This window comes from Puma concolor, chromosome B1 (assembly GCF_028749965.1).
Source record: "Puma concolor isolate L17-30 chromosome B1, mPumCon1.1.hap2, whole genome shotgun sequence".
Classification (NCBI taxonomy): domain Eukaryota; kingdom Metazoa; phylum Chordata; class Mammalia; order Carnivora; family Felidae; genus Puma; species Puma concolor.
In genome coordinates this window covers 20,676,139-20,697,299 of record NC_141670.1, presented here as the reverse complement: position 1 = coordinate 20,697,299, position 21,161 = coordinate 20,676,139, and the positions used below count along the sequence as shown (strand labels likewise).

Genomic DNA, 21,161 nt, shown 5'->3' with positions numbered 1-21,161 from the left:
TTGAATTTACATTTCTAAGATAGCATTCAGTGCTTTGGATTATTTATCAAAAACTGCAGATTTGTGAAAGTTACTAAATACAAGTATAATGCGGAAAGGTTGCCCCTCATTTCTGTTTAACTTGCTTATAGGCCAAAAGGATTCTTGAAGGAGATCATGGCTCACCTGCTGGAGAAATTGATGATGAAGACAAAGTATGTGCTAATTAATTTGTGCCTAAAGACAGTGCTTTTGAAAGAGAAAATTAAATAACTTTTAACAGCTTTTTAACATTTGAGATTCTGACAAAACTTCAGTTTCTTTTAAAAACAATTACTTTTTGTATTTTTTATTAGATAATGACTAATTTTTTTTGGCAGACTTGCTGTATACGTTTTTAAAATGTATTTTAAGGAATTAATTATGTTTATTTGTGACTAGGACAAGGATGAGACCGAAACAGTTAAGCAGACTCAAACATCTGAGATGTATGATGGTGACGGTCCCAAAAACGTGAGATCTGACGTTTCTGAACAAGAGGAAGATGAAGAAAGTGAAGAATGTCCGGTGTCTATTAGTAAGTGGAAAGGCTCATACTAGGTGTATATGCGAGTTCTTTATAGGTCACTTATTCACACAGTTGGGGGGAGTGTAATGATTACAGAGGTAGGTGTCAGCCACTCTGGATTTTTTGGTGTGGCCCTGCCTAATCATTTCCCCTTTCTGTGCCACAGTATTCTAGTGCTTACGGTTTGGAAGGTTTCAGATACTAGTTGTAAAGGACTTGTGCGGTGCAGGAATGCAATATGTGGTAGCTGACACTACGATTTAGTGATGGAAATTTACTAGAAACTGTGTGTTAATCAACTTAGACTTATCCAAAGCTGAAACTCAGGCTTTGACGAATTACGGAAGTGGAGAAGATGAGAATGAAGATGAAGAGATAGAAGAATTTGAGGAGGGACCTGTAGATGTTCAGACTTCACTTCAGGCCAACACTGAAACTGCGGAAGAAACTGAACGCGACAATCAGGTATTCTGGTTGGGACTAACACACCTTCCCCGAGTCATCTTCAAGTACTGAAGGCAGCTCCTTTTTAAAGGTGTCAAAATTTACAGCTTCCCTATTCTCACTCTCATGAGTAAACAGACCTCTTTACTATCCTTATTGAAATCCAAATGAAACACTAGTTTAATTTTGTATTTAGCAATGTTTACTTTTAAAGCACTTTAGTCTTTTTTTTTTTTTTTTTGTAAAAGGTCATAAAAACTGAGATTACTGCAGAAGAGCTGGATTTTTCATTTATCTTTATGTATTTCCTAGTCATACATGGAAATCGTATGTGACAAAATAAAATCATTCCATTTCTTGCCTCCACCTCATCCTGTTCCACAGGCAGTATTTTGTATGATTTCTTTGGCTCTTTAACTCTGTTTCTGAATAATGTGTTTGTATTTATTTATTTATGTATTAGACATTCTCTGTTGACTTCCTGTTATAGCAGGTGAAGCCTTTTAGATCACTTAATGATTCCTCACGTAATTATATTAATACCGTCCTCCTTGTTTAATTGTGTCTTTAGCTTACATCTGCATTTAACCGTAGATGTAACCAAACTGTATAAATATTACTGCTGAACTAAGCAAATACTGTTTATTGCTTAGTTGTGTACATTTTTTTCACCTGAAATTAATACTTGTCTCAGTTTTTTTTTTTTTTTGACCTAATTTCCTTTGACCACATACCCGAGTCTTTGCTCTGCCCACCAATAGCTGTATATACTTCTCAGTACAATTTTCTACATGAACCAGTCTGTCAGTTTTGTTCTTCCTGCTCCATCTTGGGTTGGCTCTTCATTAGACATGCTCACTAGCTAGCAGCCTGGGGATTCCCTTTGTCATTCTTGATTCCATCTGTTTTGAGAATTCAGTCTTGTCATTTCACCTCATTTTGGTGGAGCACATTTCACGTATCTCTCAGAGAAAGAGTGCATAAAAGATAAATATTTTGAGGCTGTATTTATATGTCAAAGAAAATCTTAAATTCCTCCATGTTAAAAATCATTTCCCTCAGATCTTTGAGAGACAACTGCTCTGTCTTCCAACGTCTTCCAGTTTTCATTGCTGCTGTTGAGAAGGCGAGTGCCTTTTTTAGTTGTGATTCTTTGTATCTTTTCCTTCCTACACTGGAGCTTCCCCTGGACTTATGTTGAAGTTTTACAGTGATGCACATTGTTGTGGGTCTTTTTTTAGTCACTAAACTGGGTACTCAGGGGTCTGTGAGCAATCATTATCATGTCCTTCATTTTGGTAAATTTTCTTTTTCTGTATTTCTTCCCCACCATTTTCTCTCTTCATTCCTCCTAGAAGTAATATTGTCAGACATTATTGGCCCTTATGGTTTAATTTTTTTTTTTAATGTTTTATTTATTTTTGAAAGAGAGAGAGAGACAGAGTGACAGATTGTGAGCAGGGAAGGGGCAGAGAGAGAGGGAGACACAGAATCTGAAGCAGGCTCTAGGCTCCGAGCTGTCAGTACAGAGCCCGATGCGGGGCTCAAACTCAGGAACTGTAAGATCATGACCTGAGCTGAAGTCAGATGCTCAACTGACTGGGCCACCCAGGTGCCCCTGGTTTAATTTTCCAATTTCTAATCTCCTCTCTTCTTTATATTGTCCCTTTACTCTGTTTTACTTTCTGGGAGGTTTTTTGACCTTAATACTTATGTGAATGTCATATTTTTAATTTCTAAATACTTTTATTTTCTGATTACTTTTTTTATAGCATGCTGCTACTTTAAGGAAGCACTGTCTTCTCTTACTCACCTGCAGGCTGTCTTCAAATGCCTGTGGTACCTTTAGTGTTTATATTAAAAAACGACTCAGCATAAGGCAGATTGGGGTTGTTCTGGGCTTCACGGGAGGGCATTTGGGTAGATGGTTAGCTTTTTGATAGAAAATCCCAAATGTTAGTACCTGTTGGTATTTTCTTTGGGGTGTTTTAGTTTCTCCCCAGAAGGGTCATCCGTTGTCCTCCTGCCGGGGAGGAGGTAGATACACCCCTTGACGGCTGCTCTTCTGGAGCTTGATGTGGAAATGACACCCAGTGTCCCATCACTGCACAGACTTCTGCTGAATCCTTCTGTTTTCAGTGTGACATTTTATCCTGTCCTCATTTGTGCTTTCTGCACCCCACCCTGGCAGCCCCGGGTCTGAGGCTCACTAATTCCCTTTACCCAAACTATAATCTCCCATTTTCTATTTGAGTTTGGGGAGGGAACCTAGTGTTTGCGTCTTCTTTAAACGGTTTCAAAGAACCACCAGCACCCCCCTTTTCACCCACAATGTATTCCTTCCTTCCTAGAATCTGGTACTTCCAAGCATGAGGTGAATGTTACTGTTCTCTCTTCTTGCTGAAGGCACTTTGCTTCATCTTTCTCCCTCCTGCTCACTTCCTCTTCCATTCACTGAACATCTACATACAAACGGATGTCTTTTAGTGTCATTCATGATCCAGTCTGATCTGAAAAATAAATAAATAGTGGAATCCATAACACTCTAGTTCTCTATTATTTTGAGGTTAAGAAGAAAAGGAAGCCTTTTTACTTAGCCATCTTAACAGTGGCAACTATGCCTCCTTCTTGAAATGCTTTCAGAAGATATTTTTAAATACCCTTGTATGAAGGTCTCAAGTTGGACAAAAACCTTACAGTAGTAACCCATCTCCTATATAGTGGCCATATATTTCAGGCCCTGCTATTAAGACATCACTTTTTCCTTCTAGGTACTACAACATGACTTTGAAAAATCAGGAGAAAGCAAAAATGTCCCATCAGAACAAGAACCCACTACTAGTAAAGGCAAGAAATCTAAAGTGTTCAATTTTAAGATTATCTAAAGTGCCCTTTATGTGCTTAAAACTAAAACAAAAAACAAAAAAACCCAACTAAATTCTTACCTAACGTAACTTGGAAGGTGTTTTGAACCTGATGTATGTCTTTTTTCCTTCCCCTAAGTCCTTTGTAGAAAACATGAGGGCTTTGTTTCGGCAAACACTTGTTAAACAAGAGTTGACAAATAAACACACAGAAAAAAGTCTTTAAAGAAGACATCTTTAGCTACAAATGTGGGGGATTTTTTAGAATGCCCATTCCTGGATATTATTCATGAATATCCTACTTCATTAGAAATTGGGTGGATTTCAGAAATCTAATTTTTAAAACATCCCCAGATGAATCTGATGAACTAATTTTAGGAACCATTGATAAGGAAAATTTGTAGCTGCCTCTTCTTTTGGGTTTTAAATACCTTGATTACTCATTCATATATACTGCCTATTTGGTATAATAGTAAAATATAATAGCTGTTTCATTACATTAATGTTAAGACTTTCTTTTGATTGCAGATGACCAAGATAGCACTCCTGTGAAACCCTGTTACCTCAACATCTTGGAAAATGAGCAACCTTTAAATAGCGCCATCCAAAAGGACTCTCTTACTACCATTGATTCATCTAAACAGCCGAACCCTTTGCCTTTACCTTTAACTGAAATTGAAACCTTGGTGCCTGCAGTCAAAGAAGTTAAATCTGCCCAGGAAACTCCTGAAAGCTCTTTGGCCGGAAGTCCTGACACTGAATCTCCAGTGTTAGTCAATGACTATGTACGTATCATTTACATTTCATTTCTGTGTGTATTTCTCCATTTCCAAGTTAACATTTACAGTCTGTACACAGAACTTTCCTTTGTGTCTAGGCTTAGTAACAGCCAAGATGGTTTTCTTTTCAAACTGATTTTAAACTTGAACAGAAGGGTGATAGTAAATTAAGATGATTGTCTCAAAACCTAAAAGCTCTTCTTTTTTATAATTTTGAGCTTTAGGTGGAAATGACGTCCAATGATGTCAATTAGTTTGACATTAATTTACTAATGTAAATTAGTTTGACACTTCAGAGTTCATTCCAAGTTTAGATTTGGACAGATGATACGCGGGTCACCGTTAATCTCTCACAGTATCCATGTCTAACATCTTAATTATTTTAGAGCATTTCATAAATCCTTGATAAACCTGAAAGTTCACAGTTTGACAGCAGCAGACTCCTTATCTCTATACAGTAAATGACAGAAAAATATGGTAGCAAATCTATACTTAGGGTGTAAGTTGAGTTTTTACCTTGGACATTTTTGTTTCAATTTAATTTTTATAGTAAGTAGGTTTTTTTTTGGATCTCAGATTGTGTTTTATAAACTTGTCAGCAAAAATTAAGGGATTTATAACAATGCACTTTTAGGCCTAAGGAACGTATTTCACTTTTTTTCTTTTAACATCAACTTTCTTCTTACAGATGTATTTACAATTATGATTTCATAATTTCTCAGCTTATAATATTCCCGAAATATTAGTAGAGTTTAACTGTCTTGATTGCTTTACCACCGTAAAATTTACACCATAAAATTATTTTAAACTCTGAAAGTTACCTGTTAGACTTATTCTTACTCTAATTTGATGAGTGCATAGAGTTGCTGTAGGAGGCAGTCAATTGAAATTAAGTTAATGTTTGATTATAGAGGGGACTTGAATTTGAAATTTAGGCCAGGGCCACTACTGAAGGTTCTTGTGCAAGAAAGTCAAATGGCCAAAGTCATGCTTTTTGAAGATGAATCTGATGACTGTATAAGATTTGTTGTCAAGGAGGTGATGTTAGGAAGCTCCCTTACCATGCATAGAGACACCAAGTTCTAGATGAATGAGGGAGAGATGGGTGAGAAATGTTCAAAGAAGAAGAAAAATTTAAGGTTTCCACTTGGGTAATTGGTACAGTGATATCATTAAAAATCAGAAAGGGAAACGAGGGATATAAAAGATTTCAGGTTTCAAAGAAACACTGAAGAGATCACAGAAGGGAGTTATTAGATTCATACCTCATGTTTCTCAGCTTCCACAGAGCTGCTATTGAAAGCCTATAAATGTTTATTGATAGTCCGCTAGATACAGTTCTGATGCGTTCCATAATCGTATCAAGAAACCAGAGTTTTTCTTCTGATTATTTTAGCCTTCGGTGTAACTGCTATTTTTTCTTTGAACCTATATAAACTGGCTCTTTGTTTTATCAAATGGAGACAGATGTGCTTGGTAGTATGTCCACAGCTGCAAGTGCATGGCCCTTCCTGTGCACGCCAGCTTTGTTTTATTCATGGAGTTGAATGCAGGACAAAAACAAATAGGATGGAATTACTGATGTGTACTTATGTCTAAGAATCCACTTTATCTCTTGGCATGGATGACTTTAAAGGCTTAGATCCAGAGATAGAGTGGATTGCCTTCATTAAATATAATTTATCTTACAGGAAGCAGAGTCTGGTAACATAAGTCAAAAATCTGATGAAGAAGACTTCGTGAAAGTTGAAGATTTACCACTTAAACTGACAATATATTCAGAGGTATTTTGCTTTCGTTAATTAATTAAACTTGTCTTCATATAACAAATACTACTGAGATGAAAACTGATTTTGAGGTGTTTTTTTGTTTTTTGTTTTCATTCCAAAGGCAGACCTAAGGAAGAAAATGGTAGAGGAAGAACAGAAAAACCATTTATCTGGTGAAATATTATGTGAAATGCAGACTGAAGAATTAGCTGGGAATTCTCAGACACTAAAAGAACCTGGTAAGAGTTGCCAATTTCAACCAAATCATATTGAAAAATTAGTGACTCTTGATACCATCATTTTGTTTTTCACATCCATTCATAGTACTTGGAAGATTTAAGCCAAATGTTGGAAGGAAGCATAATTCTGTAAAAAGTCTAGTCCACTGCCGAATTTAGAAATTAGGTATAAAATGGTATTATCAGATAATTTTCTATTTTTAAAATCTTGAATTTTAGCAAGGTAATAGATGCATGTTGTTTAAGAAGGAAAGGTACAAAAGACTTAAGGATAATTGGAGGAACCCATTTGTTTTAATTACTGGTTTTTAGTTCTTTTGGATGAGACACTGTTTATCTTTAAATAATATCGTTTTAATTTTTCTTAATTTAAAAAGTTCAGACATCTCTTATCTTCCCTATCAAAAGTGAGTATTTGGACCTACCTCTCCTTTCACGATTATTATTTTTGGTTTTTCTGTTTGAGGATACCTTTGTTATTTTAAGTATATATGGTTGGTTGCTTGTTCTATCAACTTTGGTCATTACTCAGCCACTGACTGCCTCCTTTTCCTCCTTTCTCTATTCAGTTTTACTCTTCTTCTTACATTAAGGTTATGAAAGCAAACACACATTTTATTTTTATAACTATAGTAGTTGAAACTTCTATACTTTTTCTGAAGACCATTCTGTGTAAGTATGTCTCGTTGCAGAGCCAGGCAGTAGTAATCCCAGATTTCTTTCTGTATCGATCTAATGGCACAGCCCCTGGGCCACTCAGATGAGAACGTGTCTTGCATCAAAATCAAAGGATTTTCTTGTTGTTCTCTGTCCATTCATCAGCCAGTTAATTAAGATTTTTTATTTTTGTTTTCCCTAGAGATACTAAATGTCAAACCTTTAACTGATTTCCCAGTGGTTTAGCCCAGTTCTGCTAGTTGGAGTCTCAAAGCTGCCCCTGCTCAGGGGGTCTGGGCTGAGCCCTTCTTGCCCCACACTGCGCCACCGCCTGCTTTTAGCGTCCTGGGGGCTTGTTGTCCCCTGTCCTGCTTTCCCTCACAGCCACTTTTCTTGGTCAGGATTTCATCAGTTTTACCGTTTTTTTCCTAGTGGAGTTTTTTTAAGAGAAATGAAGTATCTGCTCAGTCTGCTGTCCTCAAACTCTCACCTGTTTTTAAACTACATTAGTATTTTTGTAATAACTTTAATGTAAGAGAACAGTAAATTCTAGTATGTCTTAATTCAGTAATTTATAATGCATTCATTCTGTTTTTCAGAAACAGTGGGAGCCCAAAGTGTGTGAGAGGTCTTCAGAGGCTCATCTAACTTGCTTTACATAGTCAATGCATACATGAACATGGCACTAAATAAACGTCTGTTTTGATCTGTATAAAAATGTAAATTAGTTTGACACTGCATTCTTGATAGGTGTGCTGATTTCTGCCCGTGGCAGTTTAAAACATCAGAAACTGAATTCTGGACAGATTCAAGCCTTGATACACTGTAGGGTTGTTTTTCTTTTCTTTCTTTTTTTCTTTTTGGTCTTTTTTTTTTTTTTTTTTCCTCTCCAATTGTGATGTTTAGTATTGTTAAATTTAAGATGTAGTTTTAAATAAAGTTGGACTTATCTGTAAAGTAATCTCTTGGAAATGATGTTGAATTCTAAACAGGAAGTCACTGTTCTGTATGGTTAGGATAGTTAGAGAAGAGCAACAGTCAAGAGTTAGACAAATAGACTAGTTAATATAAAGAGCAGCCATTGGGCCAGGCTTCCAGATAGTATGAGTGTTGCTGCTGTTGGGTCTGATATTCTTTTAAATGCCTGCATTGTCTTATTCCTGTGCGAGAATAGGGCAAGTTATAAAGGTATCCAGGATATTGGTGACGTTGTTACAAAATATATATTAATATTCTGTTCAAATTGGATTAAGTTCAGAACACATGTCCTTAGTACTTCGAACTTACATACTTATCAGATAAATATTTTCCAGAATTCAATTCCTATCTATGTTGCCACAGCCTAAAAAAAAGGTTTTATGTAATTAGGGAGTATTTCTGCACAAACAGGTAACATTATGATTAATTTTAAATGAAAAACCAAACCCCTTCAAGTAGGGATTACAGAACTAAATTTTATGCAGCAGAATGTTAACTCTCTGTATGCCTTTAGACAAACTTGGCTTTTGAGATACATCTATGAGATTTCTTCATCACTAAGTAAATCAGTTTTTAAAGGTGAATTACCTTTAGATTGCAAACTTGACCTATACCTGAGGGAGGCTTCACCGAGCCTGTTAACAAGCCAACCTTACAGGTTTCTCGAATTAAATGAGACTTAATTTCAATTAGTCTTTAAAACTTAATAACAGTTTACTGAAACATGCCGTAAGAAAGTCATTTCATTGGTATTCCTTTAAAATTCTTAGTTGCCTGATACTTGATTGTAAAATTACAGTGCTCATCGGGGAGTCTGTTAAGTGAGGATTTCTGAGGACATTTACTGTATTACTAATTAATTTAAATTATGTGAGGTGTAGATCTCCAACATTAATAAAACCTATTCCAGAGAGAGAGGGGAGAAAAAAAAAAACCTATTCAGAGAACTATCATTCCAGAATCAGGAATTCTTACCCAGTTGGCCTGACTTCTGGGAAACTAAAACGATAGATTATATGGATACTCAAGTTCTATATTTATATGTCTTGTAGACTCCGAACGGAAAGGGGAGAATTTCATATTGGCACACAAGCCAAGCCTTCGTGTTACAGCTCTGTCTCTCTCTACATGCCTATGAAAGATAGGTACGGTGGAAGAACTGTACTTCTTAGTTATTACTCTAGAAGCTGTGGACCTTATCTAACTTATTTGACTTGTGTTATAGCTGCTGTAACCTAGTCTGTTGTTTTCTATTTGAGAAGATAATTCAGTTTTAAAATACTTGGGGCTTAAGATCAGATAACTTGTTTTACATTTTCCTTAGTAACTACTGCTCAGAGGTGAGGCATTCAGGATTCCTGTTTGTTAATTTTTAAGTTGAAAATCTGGTTACAGATAAAAGAGGGAGAAAGGTCAAAATGAGTGAGACAGAATCCTGTGCAGGTTGAGATAATGCTTAAACTAGTGAGCCCACTGGACTGTGCAGGTACTCTTTGTATTTTGTAACATTCACTTTGGGTAAACGCTTTTTCACTGTTAATAAATGTATATCCTCCATACAGCCCTGAATTGCATTTTCATTTAAACTGACATAGTCACTTATGCTTCAGAATTTATTTCAGAGTTATGGCTTATTTGGCAATTTTAAATGTCAAAACAAAACGGAAAAGACATGAAAAAGAGTGACGTATCAACTAGCCAGAGACTTACAGTTGAGACCATTTTTCTTACACTGTAGCTATACTCTGTTTCTTAATTATATCTATTCTATATAGTATATAGAGAACATTTTCATATTCAGAGTTATCCCATATTCAAATTGGGCCAACAATTTTACAAAAAGTTGATTTGGATATTTTGAAAACAAATCACGTTATCAAGCCTGAATTAGAGTTCTCTCTTAACATAGCTAGTGTATAGACAGTCCCCAACTTAATGATGGTTCAAGTTACGATTTTTTACTTTTACAATGGGGCAAAAGTAATACAGGCATACATTGGTGGCGCCTTAGGTGGCTCAGTCAGTTAAGTGTCTGACTCTTGGTTTCGGCTCAGGTCATGTTCTCACGGTTCATAAGTTTTAGCCCCACATTGGGCTCTGCGGGATTCATTCTCTCTCTCTCTCTCTCTCTCTCTCTCTCTCTCTCTCTCTAATAAAGAAACTTAAAAAAATGATACAGGCATCCACTGGAGATATTACAGGTTTGGTTCCAGACCAGTACAATAAAGCAAGTATTGCAATAAAGGGAGTCAGATGTTTTTGGTTTTCCAGGGCATGTAAAAGTTTATGTTTATACTGTACCCTGTTTCCTGTGCAATGGCATTGTATCTGAAAGTTCATACCTTAATTAGAAAGTATCTTAGTGCAAAAAAATGCTAACCATCATCCAAGCTTTCAGCAAGTTGTAATCATTTTGCTGATAAAGGGTGTTGCCTCAATGTTGAAGGCTGCTGAAGGCTGGGGTGGCTGTGGCAATTTCTTAAAGTTTGCCATTTTCTTGACTTCCCTTCACAGATTTCTCTCTAGCACGCTATGCTGTTTGATAGCATTTTCCCAATAGTAGAACTTCTTCCAAAATTAGAGTCAATCCTCTCAAGCCCTCCTGCTGTTTTACTAAGTTTTATTCTTTTCTTGTCATTTCAACAGTCTTCACAGCATCTTCCCCAGGAGTAGATTGTCTCTCCAGGAACCACTGTCTGTGCTCATCCATAAGAAGCAACCCCTCATCCATTCAAGTGTTAGGAGAATGCAGCAGTTCAGCCACATCATCAAGCTAATTCTAATTCTCTTATTTCTACCACATCTGCAGTTACTTCCTCCACTGAAGTCTGGAACCTTCATAGTCGTCCTTGAGTGTTGGCATCCACTTCTTTTATTTATTTTTTTATTTTATTTTATTTAAAAAAAAATTTTTTTTTCAACGTTTATTTATTTTTGGGACAGAGAGAGACAGAGCATGAACGGGGGAGGGGCAGAGAGAGAGGGAGACACAGAATCGGAAACAGGCTCCAGGCTCTGAGCCATCAGCCCAGAGCCCGACGCGGGGCTCGAACTCACGGACCGCGAGATCGTGACCTGGCTGAAGTCGGACGCTCAACCGACTGCGCCACCCAGGCGCCCCAACATCCACTTCTTTTAAACTCCTGTTAACATTGGTATTTTGACCTCTCCCCACGAATCACAAATGTTCTTCGTGGCATCTAGAATGGTGAATCCTTTCCAGGTTTAGTTTACGTTGCCCAGATCCACTTCAGGAATCACTCTGTGGCAGCTACAGCTGTACAAAAGGTATTTCTTCAAAAGTAAGATTCTAAAGTCAAAAATACACCTTGATCCATGGGGTGCAGAAAGGATGTTGTGTTAGCACGCATGAAAACAACAAATCATGTTGTACGTCGCCATCAGAGTTCTTTGGTACAATGTTAATGAGCAGTAATATTTTGAAAGAAATTTTTTTTTTCTGAGCTGTTAGGTGTCCATCATGGGCTTAAAATAGTAAACCATGTTGCCAACAGATGTGCTTTGTTTACAGAATGGCCTGTGGGCATTGGCTTCAACTTAAAATCACCAGCTTCGATAGCCCCTAACAGAGTCAGCCTGTTCTTTGAAACTCTGAAGCTAGGCATTGACTTCTCTCGAGCTATGAATGTCTTGGATGGCATCTTCTTCCAAAAGAAGGCTACTTCACCCGCACTGAAAATTTGTCGTTTAGGGGCACCTGCGTGGCTCAGTCGGTTGAGTGTGCGACTTGATTTCCACTCAGGTCACGATCCCAGGGTTGTGGGATCAAGCCCCACATCAGGCTCCTTAAGATTTCCTCTCTCCCTCTGCCCCTCTTGCCCACTCGCACATTCTCTCTCAATTAAAAACATATATATATTGTTTAGACACCTGCATCAGTTATCTGGATAACTTGCTACATCTTCTACATCAGCACTTGCCGCTTCATCCTGCACTTTTATATTATGGAGAAGGCTTCTTTCCTTAAATCTCATGAACCAATCTCTGCCAGGTTTCTACTTTCCTGTTGAAGCTTCCTCACCTCTCTGAGCCTTCACAGGATTGAAAAGAGTTAGGGCCTTGCTCTAGATTAAGCTTTGGCTTAAGGGAATGCTGTGGTTGGTTTGATGATCTATCCAGACCACTCAAACTTTCTCCCTATCACCAATAAGGCTGTCTCACTTTATCATTCATGTGTTCACCAGAATGCCACTTTCAGTTTCCTTCAAGAACTTACTTGCATTCGCAACCTGGCCTGCCTGTTTGGTGTAAGAGGGCCAGCTTTCAGTCTTTCTTGGCTTTCTTTGTGCCTTCCTCAGCGAGCTGCGTCATTGTGAGCTTCTGATTTAAAGTGACAGACACAGCAACCTACTTAATGGGAGATTTGTCAATGACGTAACCAATAAAGAGTTAATATCCAAAATATATGTAGAATTCCTAAAACCCAATAGCAGAAAAAAAGATTAAAAATGTGTAGACGATCCGAAAAGACATTTTTCCAAAACAGACATACAGATGCTCACCATCACTAATGACAGAAATGCAAATAAAAACCACAATGAGATAGCACTTCACACTAGTCAAAGTGACTAGTATCAGAAAGGCAAGATGTAACGTGTTGGCAACCATGTGTAGCAAAGGGAACCCTCACGCACTGCTGAGAATGCAAACTAGTGTACCCGCTGTGGAAAACACTGGGAAAATTAAAACATGACCCAATAATTCTGCTACTGGCTATTTACCCAAAGAACAAGAAAAAGAAAACACTAATTCAAAAAGATACATGCACCCCTATGTTTACTGCAGTATCATTTACAATAAGCTAACATATGGAAACAACAAAGTATCCATTGATAGATGAAGATGTGGTGTACGCATGTATATAAAACAGAGTATTACCCAGCTGTAAAAAAGAATGAGATCTTAACATTTGCAACAACAGGGATGAACCTAGAGGGTATTCTGCTAAGTGGAATAAGAGAAAGATAAATACCATGTGACTTCATTCATACGTGGAATCTAAAAAACAACCCCCCGCCCCCCAGATTTGTACATATAGAGAACCTGTGGTTGCTAGAGAAGGTGGGGGTGGTGGGGAACTAAGGGGATTATAAGAGGTACAGACTTTCCAAGGAAAAAAGAAAGAGATGTATGGTTTACCTTGCATTGGAACCCTTAGAAGCCACTGTAAAGTTATTAAGTGGGCTGGGGCGCCTGGGTGGCTCAGTCCGTTAAGTGTCTTGACTTCAGCTCAGGTCATGATCTTATGGTTCGTGGGTTCGAGCCCTGAGTTGGGCTCTGTGCCGCTGAACACTTGGTCAGAGCCTGGAGCCTACTTTGGATTGTGTCTCCTCTCTGCCCCTTCCCCGCTCAAGCTCTGTCTCAATCTGTCTCACAAAAATAAACCAGTGTAATAAACAAGTTATTAAGTGGCCTAATTTCAAGACTGTTGTGTCCTGGGGTATAGGGAGGCCCAGGGAGAGAGATGGGCAGATGGCCAGTGGGTGGATCACCATATCAAATACAGTAACAATGAAAAAGTCTGAAATGCTGTACAAATTATGACAATGTGACACAGCACAAAGGGACCAAAAGCTGTTGGAAAATGGCACCGATAGACCTGCGTCAATGATGCGGGGTCGCCACAGACCTCTTTGTGAAAACACTGTCTGTGAAGGACGGTAAAGCGACGTATAGGAAAACCAGGTATGCGTGCCATCCCGTTCCCGTGTCCTCTCCAAGTGAAGCCAGCAGCGGGAACCGCTGTCGGCATGTTGGTAAACACCCTCCCGGTCATCCTTCTACACTGTAGACACGAGGACATACACAAATAGGCTTCTACTCCGTATCCTAATTTATAACTGCTTTGTTGCCACTAAACAATGCTACCTAAAACCTCCATGCTAGTTGTTTCCTCCATATTCTCTGATGAGTCCTGAGGAATTGGGTCTGAAACAGCATCTCACCTATTTATTATAAATATCAAAAGGAAGGCTATTATTTCAGGAAAAAATCCAAGTTTGCCTCATTTCATTTTTATCAGGGGTAGAATTGGAAGTTTAACACAAATCCTCCTGTAATTCCTCTAGCCTCACTAAGCTAACATGAGCATCACTACAGTTTTGTGGAAGCACCTCCTCTTCCCAGGAGAAAAGTAGCCTTTGGACACCTACACACTGTTGACAGCACTGGGTTGAGACGAAAGGATTAGTCACGTCAGCTAGTGACCAGTGAGTCTTAAGTTGAAGAACCCACCTATACAAGCCTTGTAACTGAATTCAGGTATGTTCAGCTTGGATCTCCAGCACGTAGGTCCACACTGCGTCAGCACACGTGTCTGCCAACACTATTTCCAACGACTGTTTATTGAGCGTCATGAATACAAGTGACATTATACAAAATGAAGTGGATACAGTCTCACCCAACTGGCATGCACTTCACAGTTAATTGTGTGAAAGTTTGAAAGGTTAACACATTCCGTCAGCGCTTTTCATAAACAGATTTCTGAAAGACATTTTTAGTAAGGTTTTTAAGAAATACACGATCAGACAGACAAACTAAAAATGTATTAACTGAACAACATTTGTGAGAGTTTATGGATTCACCTCTCGATTTCCACAAGGCTTTGACCTGTTTACTACTAACTCACAGAACCTAGGACTCAGTTTTTGAAGTTAACAAATGCCTGGAGTGACTGGGAGGTAGACTAATCATGAAAAAGGGAACATTTCAGTTCTGTGTACAAAAGGCTGCCTTCACATACGGATTACTTCATGAACCCAAAAAGTACTTCTATTCAGGGTCAAAGGCTCCAGTACTACTGCCTGTTAAGAGAACTACACAGGTGGGTGGATGTCTCCTCCACATTGCTGTCAAAAACAGCAAAGACCATGGTATGTTAATTTGAAAAGAATCGGAAGGAAAAGACTGCTGTACGGAAAACCATACCAATATGTGGATTAAAGTGAAAGACGGAATGGTGTACAGATGTGCCCGAGTCAATGCCCACCGGGACTCTTGCTTTATTCTGTGGAGGTGGGCCCCACGAGGTCCCTGTCCCCAAACGTCCAAGTGGAGTGAAACCGCAAATTCTAGGTGATTGGTTTCTGTAACGAAGTTAATCATAAATGAGAGTAATCAACTGTTAGGGCAAAAACGGTCTGTGGACTCATGCCCCAAAGAGAAACTGCTCCGAGTCTCAGTCTTGGAAGGAGGTCAGACAGCCGTACTACTCGGACACGGGTGAGTTTCCACCTTCATGCCTCACAGCATTCTAGACGCCGGGTGTGTGCTCACCAACCTATGCAAGGGTCTGGGCAATCCCGCAGGTAAGTTTCGTATTGACCTTTGGTAACATCCATCAGGGTGGTGAATACAGTCAGCTGAAAGAAAAGGGACTTTTATTTGAAAAATGTTTCCAATTCAACGACGTCCTGACTTACATTAGCATTTCTATACACAGTCGAGTTGCTTTATGAAGCTATTTAGTATAAAATAGTATATAAACGGTGTGTATACAAAGATACAAAAATAAATATACAAAGAACCAAATAGTTAATAAGTTAATATTTACATCTCACCATTTAAGAATGCCACAGCAAAACAATAATAATTGAAACAACTGACTTCAATAGAACCATTACTCCAGGTCATGAATATAAACAGGCTCTGGAGAGAACCCCGTTAATTCCTTACAAGATCTGATTCCTGAGTAGCATGCTGCTTCACCACCAGTGCTGTAACACCCCACGTCCTCAGCTCACGCAGAGCCTGATGGTTCCGTGGAGGATAAACAGCCCGGCTGTGGCCATCCTTATCCTTAACGCATCTCTAACACAGCGGGGGAAACTCACGCACGAAGCTCCATCTGAAAACAGACTTCAGACTTCGTTGAGTTCTAGGTGCTAATTGTAGTGTACAGTGTGAGATTTCTGACAGGGAGAAGTCGAAGGTAAAAGGCTGTATTTAACTGAAACGTCATGGAGGTAAAACCAGAAACCATACTCTGATCAGTCTGGACCTCAAACCACACTAATCAGTTTGTCATATCCCAGGAGTGACTGTTTTAGTCACACAAAAAACATTTTTAAAAATCAACCTTAAGCAGAACATGACTTGGGGGTTCTAGCTCTGACTGATCCACGATAACAGGGAAAGATAAAAACACAGGCCCAGGTTATTTCCCTAAAAGTAAATTATATACATACATGTTTTAAAAATATGAAATTACAATTAAAATTTATTAAAATTAAAAATTATAAATATATATATATTTTAAAAATACCTTGTTGAGGACAGGTTTTGTTGACAGGACATCATATATGGTCGCAAATGAGATATTCTAAAACACAGAAGTAATTTTGTTCATTAAGTTAAATGCTGATGTCAGGAGGGTTATCCACACAATGGGCTATTAGAAACAAAGGCTTTCTTCAGTCAACCTCCCAGAAACCCCTAAAAGAATTTCCTTTGGGGTCACTGTTAGAAGAGTTAATGGTTCTAATGTGTCACTTTTTCTCTCTCCTCCTGCCCTCTTTAATTCTTGTCATTCAGCTACAGAGTGGTGTCCCAACATTAGAGTAAAAAGGCAAGTACTGTAAAATTTTGCTCTTTCAATTCAAAACGAAACAAAAACTCAGTACAGATTGTCCAGAGATACTGAATAACAGGAAGTTTATAAGTTCCTCAAAGGCCAAAGAAAAATGCCACAACTAAGATAAGCTTCAAACGTCACCATTTATTTCTACATAGGACACTGTGACTGTACCTCTTGAGTTGTCCGGTTTAGGCACATCTTTGCAGGCGTTCTGCGATCATCGAGAAAGAAAGGACTTTTCCAACGGTCATAATTTGTTTGTAGCACATACCATCTATCCTGCTTGGGGTTGAGTCTAAATACAAACAGAGATTCTGACTAGGTTTCATGCCTTAAACCTGTAAATATTTCAGTCTATGCTTTAGTTTCTACTTATTTTGTTTGAACAAATGTACTTACTCATATACATCCAAAGATTGTGTTCTATCTCTCGTAATCACACAACCTTCCCCAGACTTGTTGCCTCCCAGGATAAAGTATGCTGGGGCCAATATCTTAGTTTTCGTCAATATATTCTTGGCTTCTTCATAACTACACAGAAACATTTAAAAAAAAAAAAGTAAACATTTTTAGTGGACTTGGAATGAAAAATATTTAGTTGTGGAAACTAAGGGAAAACAAAAGTATCTGAGAAACATATTTTTTTTTTTTTTTTAACGTTTACTTATTTTTGAGAGAGTGAGAGACAAAGCATGAGTGGGAAAGGGTCAGAGAGAGAAAGGGAGACAGAGTATCTAAAGCAGGGTTCAGGCTCTGAGCTGTCAGCACTGAGCCCAACACGGGGCTCGAACCCATGAACAGTGAGATCATGACCTGAGCTGAAGTGGGACGCTCAACTGACTGAGCCACCCAGGCGCCCCTATGCCTAGCACTTTTTAAATAAACGAGCTCATTTGCTTTAAATGCGTGTGCGCGCACACACGCACACACGCACACACACACACACACCGTGAACTCCCTATGAATGTCAAAGGTTAACCAAAGAAAATCTGAAATAATTATTCAATGTAGCTAGAAAATATTTTTCTATTTTAATATGAGCAATTTAAAATAAACTACCAATACATTAAAACGATCGTACACTATACTCAAATGGTATTTATTACAGGGGTGCAAGAATGGACCAACATCAACACATCAATGTGTTTCACCACGATAACAAAATGAAGGATAAAAAGCATATGATCATTTCAACAGATTCAGGGGAAGCACCTGACAGAATTCAACATCCTTTCATGATAAAAACTCAACAAGGTGGTAATACGTATTAGGGGGAACATACCTCAACATAATAAAGGCCACATAGGACAAACCCACAAGTAACATCGTAGTCAATGGTGTAAAGCTGAAAGTTTCTCCTCTAACATTAGGAACAAGACAAAGATGTCTACTCTCACCATTTTTATTCAGCACAAGTACTGGTAGCCCCAACCAGAGCAGTTAGGCAAGGAGAAGAAATAAAAGGCATTTAATTCAGAAAGGAAGGAGTAAAACTGTCACTATTCACAGACGATATGACACTCTACACAAAAACCCTAAAGACTGCACTAAAAAACTGTTAGAATAAATGAACTCAGCATAGGTACAGGACACAAAATCAATATACAAAAATCAGTTGCATTTCTATACACTAACAATGAACTACCAGAAAGAGAAATTAAGGACAAGATCCCATTTACAAGTGCAACAGAAAGAATAAAATGTCTAGGAAGAAACTTAACCCAGGAGGTGAAAGCCCTGTATACTGAAAACTATAAGACACTGATAAAATAAATGGAAAAAGACACAAACAAATAGGAAGATATTCTATGCTCACGGATTGGAAGAATACTCTTAAAATGTCCACACCATCCAAAGCAGTCTACAGATTCAGTGCAATCTCTTGAAATTTCAACAGCATTTTTCACAGAACAAATAATCCTAAATTTTAACTATAAGAATCCCAAGTACCCAAAGCAATCTTGAGAAAAAAGAACAAAGCTGGAGGCATTACACCTCCTGATTTCAAACTATATTTTAAAGCTGTAGTAATCAAACTACAAATCAACAGAACAGAGAGCCCAGAAACAAATCCATGCATATATGGTCAATTTACATTAACAGAGCAAAGAATATACAATTGGGAAAGGACAGTAACATGCAAAAGAATGAAACTAGACGACTACCTTACACCATACACAAAACACAACTCAAAATGGATTAAAGAACTGAACATAAGACCTAAAGCCATAAAACCAGAATAAAATATAGGCTATAAAGTCCATGACATTAGTCTTGGTGATGAATTTTTGGATTTGACACAAAAAGCAAAGGCAACAAAAACAAGTGGGCCTGTATCAAACTAAAAAGCTTCTGTACAGCAAGAAAACCATCAACAAAATGAAAAGGCAATCCAGTGAATAGGACGAAAGTATTTGCAAATTTTATTATCTGATAAAGAGTTAATATACAAAATATGTAAAGAACTCATTCTTTTATGATCCTTAGGCCCAACTCTAACATCATGGGGGGTTCCCTGTACCTAACACCAAGAAATTCTTGGACATCCTCAAGTGTCCAAGAATTCGACTCAATACTGACACTATCTATACAGAGATAACATTGGGTTCACTTGTTAAGGATTCAGACTTATAAGACTGTACTCCATCCCTAACTTCAGAGGTCAGTCCTAAGCCCCATCCAGCCAGTTGTAAGCATTACCTGTGCCTCTAGCTGACTGGCTAAGACTGGAGGTTCCCACAAGGTCCTCTTTAGCTTCAATTAATTTCCTACAGTCGCTCATAGAACTCAAGGAAACGTGTACCAGTTTATTAAAGGATATGATAAAGGATACGAAGCAAGAACCATATAAAGAGATGCATAGGGCAAGGCAGGTGAGAAGGGCACAGAGCTTCCATGCTCTCAGAGTATGCCGCTCTCCCCAAAATTCTGTGCTCACCAACCCAGAAGCTCTCCAAACCCTTTCCTTTTGGGGTTTTATGGAGGCTCCATTACATCAGCATGACTCATTAAATCACTGCCCAGTGGCAACTGATTCTACCTCCAGCCCCTCTACCCTTCCTGGATATCCGGTGGCCCTGAAAGTTCGAAACTTGTAATCGATGGCTTCCTTCACAGGCCACCAGGCCCCACCCTTTGGTGCTTTCCAAAAGTTGCCTCATTAACATGACAAAAGACACCTTGATCACTCTCAACACTTAGGAAATTCAAGGATTTGGGGAACTGTGAACCCAGAAATGAAAACAGATCAACTATCTCTTATAAAAAAAATCACAAGAATGGCGGCCCTAGAGGAGAGGGAAGATGGCGGCGTAGGAGGACGCTGGGCTCACCGCGCGTCCTGCTGATCACTTAGATTCCACCTACACCTGCCTAAATAACCCAGAAAACCGCCAGAGGATTAGCAGAACGGAGTCGCTGGAGCCAAGCGCGGACGAGAGGCCCACGGAAGAGGGTAGGAAGGGCGGTGAGGCGGTGCGCGCTCCACGGACTGGCGGGAGGGAGCCGGGGCGGAGGGGCGGCTCGCCGGCCAAGCAGAGCCCCCGAGTCTGGCTTGCAAAAAGCGGAGGGGCCTGACAGACTGTGTTCCGACAGCAAGCGCGACTTAGCGTCCGGGAGGTCATAAGTTAACAGCTCTGCTCAGAAAGCGGGAAGGCTGGAGGACAAAGGGAAGGAGAGCTGCTGAGCCCCCGGATGACAGAGCTCAGTTTGGTGGGGAACAAAGGCGCTCACCAGCGCCATCTCCCCCGCCCATGCCCCAGCCAAAATCCCAAAGAGAACCAGTTCCTGCCAGGGAACTTGCTCGCTCCGCGCAAACACCCAACTCTGCGCTTCTGCGGAGCCAAACCTCCGGCAGCGGATCTGACTCCCTCCTGCTGCCACAGGGCCCCTCCTGAAGTGGATCACCTAAGGAGAAGCAAGCTAAGCCTGCCCCTCCTGCCCCCGTGCACCTTGCCTACCCACCCCAGCTAAGACGCCAGATCCCCAGCATCACAAGCCTGGCAGTGTGCAAGTAGCCCAGACAGGCCACCCCACCCCACAGTGAATCCCGCCCCTAGGAGAGGGGAAGAGAAGGCACACACCAGTCTGACTGTGGCCCCAGCGGTGGGCTGGGGGCAGACATCAGGTCTGACTGTGGCTCCGCCCACCAACTCCAGTTATACACCACAGCACAGGGGAAGTGCCCTGCAGGTCCTCACCACGCCAGGGACCATCCAAAATGACCAAGCGGAAGAATTCCCCTCAGAAGAATCTCCAGGAAATAACAACAGCTAATGAGCTGATCAAA

At 39.4% G+C, this 21,161-nt stretch overlaps 2 protein-coding genes across 25 annotated transcripts in view; one reads left to right on the top strand and one right to left on the bottom strand.

Annotated features, from left to right (window-relative positions):
* Window positions 1–13,715, top strand: part of PCM1 (pericentriolar material 1) — an 84,586-nt gene extending 70,871 nt beyond the window's left edge. For 19 of the 24 annotated variants that reach the window (XR_015249636.1, XR_015249634.1, XR_015249635.1 and 16 more), the window contains 9 exons: window positions 132–194; window positions 421–556; window positions 852–1,012; window positions 3,763–3,838; window positions 4,384–4,640; window positions 6,326–6,418; window positions 6,525–6,642; window positions 10,924–11,152; window positions 11,416–13,715. Coding sequence is in view for 5 of the 24 variants with exons in the window: in XM_086702843.1 (XP_086558969.1) it covers window positions 132–194; window positions 421–556; window positions 852–1,012; window positions 3,763–3,838; window positions 4,384–4,640; window positions 6,326–6,418; window positions 6,525–6,642; window positions 7,899–7,924 (930 nt within the window). In the remaining 19 variants the exon portion in view is untranslated. Of the gene's footprint in view, window positions 1–131; window positions 195–420; window positions 557–851; window positions 1,013–3,762; window positions 3,839–4,383; window positions 4,641–6,325; window positions 6,419–6,524; window positions 6,643–7,898; window positions 9,839–10,923; window positions 11,153–11,415 lie in introns of those variants that run through there. The other 5 variants (XM_086702843.1, XM_086702846.1, XM_086702847.1 and 2 more) reach the window with 1 other exon arrangement.
* A 908-nt stretch (window positions 13,716–14,623) lies between these two features.
* ASAH1 (N-acylsphingosine amidohydrolase 1) overlaps window positions 14,624–21,161 on the bottom strand; it is a 55,354-nt gene continuing 48,816 nt past the window's right edge. Inside the window, exons 11-14 of the mRNA XM_025933066.2 lie at window positions 17,273–17,404; window positions 17,045–17,168; window positions 16,562–16,618; window positions 14,624–15,659 (exon numbers count right to left, since the gene is read on the bottom strand). Coding sequence (XP_025788851.1) covers window positions 15,570–15,659; window positions 16,562–16,618; window positions 17,045–17,168; window positions 17,273–17,404 — 403 coding nt within the window. The 3' untranslated portion in view covers window positions 14,624–15,569. The remainder of the gene's footprint in view (window positions 15,660–16,561; window positions 16,619–17,044; window positions 17,169–17,272; window positions 17,405–21,161) is intronic.